Source organism: Hippocampus comes, unplaced genomic scaffold, assembly GCF_001891065.2.
Source record: "Hippocampus comes isolate QL1 unplaced genomic scaffold, H_comes_QL1_v1.1 scaffold22, whole genome shotgun sequence".
Taxonomy (NCBI): domain Eukaryota; kingdom Metazoa; phylum Chordata; class Actinopteri; order Syngnathiformes; family Syngnathidae; genus Hippocampus; species Hippocampus comes.
This window is the reverse complement of record NW_017806175.1, coordinates 4394441-4397628: the sequence shown is the minus strand read 5'-3', so window position 1 is coordinate 4397628 and position 3188 is coordinate 4394441. Positions and strand designations below refer to the sequence as shown.

The 3188-nt window shown below is 49.7% G+C and overlaps 1 protein-coding gene across 1 annotated transcript in view; it reads left to right on the top strand.

Annotated features, from left to right (window-relative positions):
- Positions 1-3188, top strand: part of hook1 (hook microtubule-tethering protein 1) — a 19376-nt gene that overhangs the window by 6022 nt on the left and 10166 nt on the right. The window contains exons 9-16 of the mRNA XM_019896961.1: positions 151-314; positions 411-551; positions 1230-1431; positions 1571-1681; positions 1759-1846; positions 2296-2362; positions 2446-2586; positions 3008-3095. Coding sequence (XP_019752520.1) covers positions 151-314; positions 411-551; positions 1230-1431; positions 1571-1681; positions 1759-1846; positions 2296-2362; positions 2446-2586; positions 3008-3095 — 1002 coding nt within the window. The remainder of the gene's footprint in view (positions 1-150; positions 315-410; positions 552-1229; positions 1432-1570; positions 1682-1758; positions 1847-2295; positions 2363-2445; positions 2587-3007; positions 3096-3188) is intronic.

Sequence of the window (3188 nt, the reverse complement as noted above, 5' to 3'; positions counted from 1 at the left end):
GAATAGCGGTGGTTTACTGTACCACCTCAACTGGGCTGACTAACTGTGCGTTTGTGCATGGATTAACTTGCACTCTTTGTGTGAAGCGCTACTGCACCGCGAAGGCTCCGTGGTTACCCGTTGGCTATATTCTCTGAACTTCTTGCTCAGGTGGCAATTCTCCAAGAGGAACATAACAGCCTGCTGGCCGAGAACGACGTCCTGACCGACCGGGCCAATCAATTGGACACGTTGGACGACCCCAACACGCCGTCGGGCAGGAAGCACAGCCAGCTGCAGCAGCAACTGGAAGCTCTGCAGGAGGAGAATTTCAGGTGAGTGCCCACATTGTACAAAGCCGCCAGGATGATGAAACTAAAGCAAAACCTTAATACCCACTGTGTTTTGTTTTGTTTTGTTTTTGTCTCTAGGCTGGAGGCCGCCAAAGACGACTACAGGATCCACTGCGAGGAGCTGGAGAAGCAACTGGTGGAAGTCCAACACCGCAACGACGAGCTCACCGGTCTGGCGGAGGAGTCCCGATCGCTCAAAGACGAGCTGGACGTGCTGAGGTTCGGACACCAGCCAACATTTAACAAATGTCACGATATAAATAAATACATGCTAATAAATAAAATCAGAATAAATTAACATAAAATGCCCTCGCAATGGCAGATATCTCGCACGTGTTGGATTTTTATCCACATTTGGTACAAATGGTGTGTCTCCAACTAAAGTGAAAAAAGGGCGACACGTGCCATGACACAACAACTATCACATTCTTTACACTTGGTGGGTGCCGCAAATGTCTGACATTGAAGGGGGCGTATTGTGGAAATTATTATGGAGTAATAATTTCGCGAACCAAGACCGACCTGTGAGGGGCAGCACGGTGCTTCAACGAATGCAGATTGGCTGGAAATACAAAGAAAAAGAAAGAGGAGTGTAATCTATTCTTTTCCTTATTGGCTATGTCGTTATGCTTCAAGTCACAATCACAAAGTCGGTGACTCGGCCCAACTCTGGTTGTTGACCGCACACGTAAGGATTTGCCATCGTAAATATTTAACCGTCTTAACATTTATGATTGTCAGCCCTGACCATATCGGGAAGGTAAAGTCGCTTTAACGTAGTGTGCAACACAGGATCTAGTCTTTGTTGACTTTGATCATAAAGATATTAAAAAAAATGGACATAATTAGGCCTGATTTTTAGTACGCACATACTCAACGTCTCCTTTTCTCATTTAGAAACTGTTCAGACCGGGTGGTGATGCTGGAGGCCTCGGTGGAGACGTACAAGCGAAAGCTGGAGAACCTCGGGGACCTGAAGAGGCAGATGAAGCTTCTCGAGGAGAACAATACAATCTACATGCAGAACACCGTCAGCCTGGAGGAGGAACTGCGCAAGGCCAACGCCGCCCGGGCGCAACTGGAGACGTACAAGCGGCAGGTAGAACAGGCCGATTGCAGGATCAGAATTTGAGGGATGCTGATGGTTTTGACAACGATCACGTGATCATTTTAAATCAAACAACATTTCGGCTATTTATTTTTCGGGGATATTGTGGTCGCCGCGTGCTCCCCATCAGGTCCAAGAGCTCCACAGGAAGTTGTCGGATGAAACGAGGCGAGCGGACACCCAGTCCTTTGAGTTGAAGAAGCTGGAGGAGAAACACGAGCTGGTGAGCAAGGAGAAAGAGGTGCGACTCACGGCAAACAGTAAGAAGGATCAATGGCAAGCGCGAGTGGCATTTGTAACGTTGACCTCCACCGGCAGCACATCATCGTGGAGCGAGACTCTCTGAAGGAGCTCAACGAGGAGCTCCGTTGCACCCAAGCGCAACAGGACCGGCTCTCCCAAGCAGGTACGGCGGTTCCTGCAATGGGTCAGGGCACTTGACTTTTTCCACGTTTCCGCACACAGAGACGAACAACCATCCGTGCTCACATTCACACCTCGGGACAATTTTGAGTGTTCAATCAGCCTGTCATGCATGTTTTTTTGGAATGTGGGGGGAAACCGGAGTACCCGGAGAAAACCCACGCAGGCACGGGGAGAACACGCAGCCGGGATCTAACCCATGACCTCTACACCGTGAGGTCGACGCGCCAACCACTGGATCACCGGGCCACCTGTTTCCAGTTATTATGTTATTGATTAATTTCAACTCTTTGTTTTTATGATGACTTTATGTACGGCACTTTGTATGCAGCTGCGGTTGTTTTTCAAGTGTTTTGTAGATAAATTGGAGTTGAGGCGGTGCCTTGAATCCATCTCCCAAGTTCTAAATGGCACACGCTGTCTCATGCGCAGGGATGCTTTCTCCCAGGAGCCCCAGCCATGATAACCTGGCCGCAGAATTGATCCCTGTCGAGCACAGGTACGATCACCCCGCCAACAGAATTCATCGCGGCGTGACAGCTGACTTGATTTTTTTTTTTTTTTCTTTACCTCACGCCTTAGAGAGAAGTTCATCAGGCTTCAGCACGAGAACAGGATGCTGAGAGTACAGCAGGAGGAGTTTGAGAGGGAGAAGATTGCCTCTCTGCAGGCTCAGCTGGAAGACGCTCACAAGAGTCGCAGTCAACTGGACACCGAGAACAGGTTACTGGGCTGACTCCACTCCTCTTAAGTTTTGCACCCACCGACAAGCGGGCAAAAAAAATTTGCGAAAATCCCCCCCCTTATGATTTAAGACAGCCAACGCCCAAATGTCCAAGAACAGGTTACTGGGCTGACTCCACTCCTCTTAAGCGGGGTACGCTTTGCACCCACTGACAAGCGGGCAAAAAAAATTTGCGAACCCCCCATGATTTAAGACAGCCAACGCCCAAATGTCCGAGATCTCTTCCATGTCCAACCCGCGAGCCAAAATATTCAAATTTGGCTCGATGGTTCTGACAGGATGTCTGTACCCCGCTTTTCTCTTGACTACACGTTTACACTGATGTCACTTGCCGTAACCTCCTTGCTCCTTGTGTCGTCCTCTCCTTTTCCACCGCGCGATTCATTCCTCATCGTGCAGATTGAGTCGCCAGCGGGTCAGCGAGCTACAGCAGCAGGTTGAGGACCTCCAGAAGGCGCTGCAGAGTCAGGCGGTCAAGCCCGATGACGTGAGTGAATCAGCAGTTCATGGCAGATGTCCAGCTGAATCCATATTTTAACTTTTATTCCCCCCCCTCCCCCCAGTCAAACCTGAAGCGGAC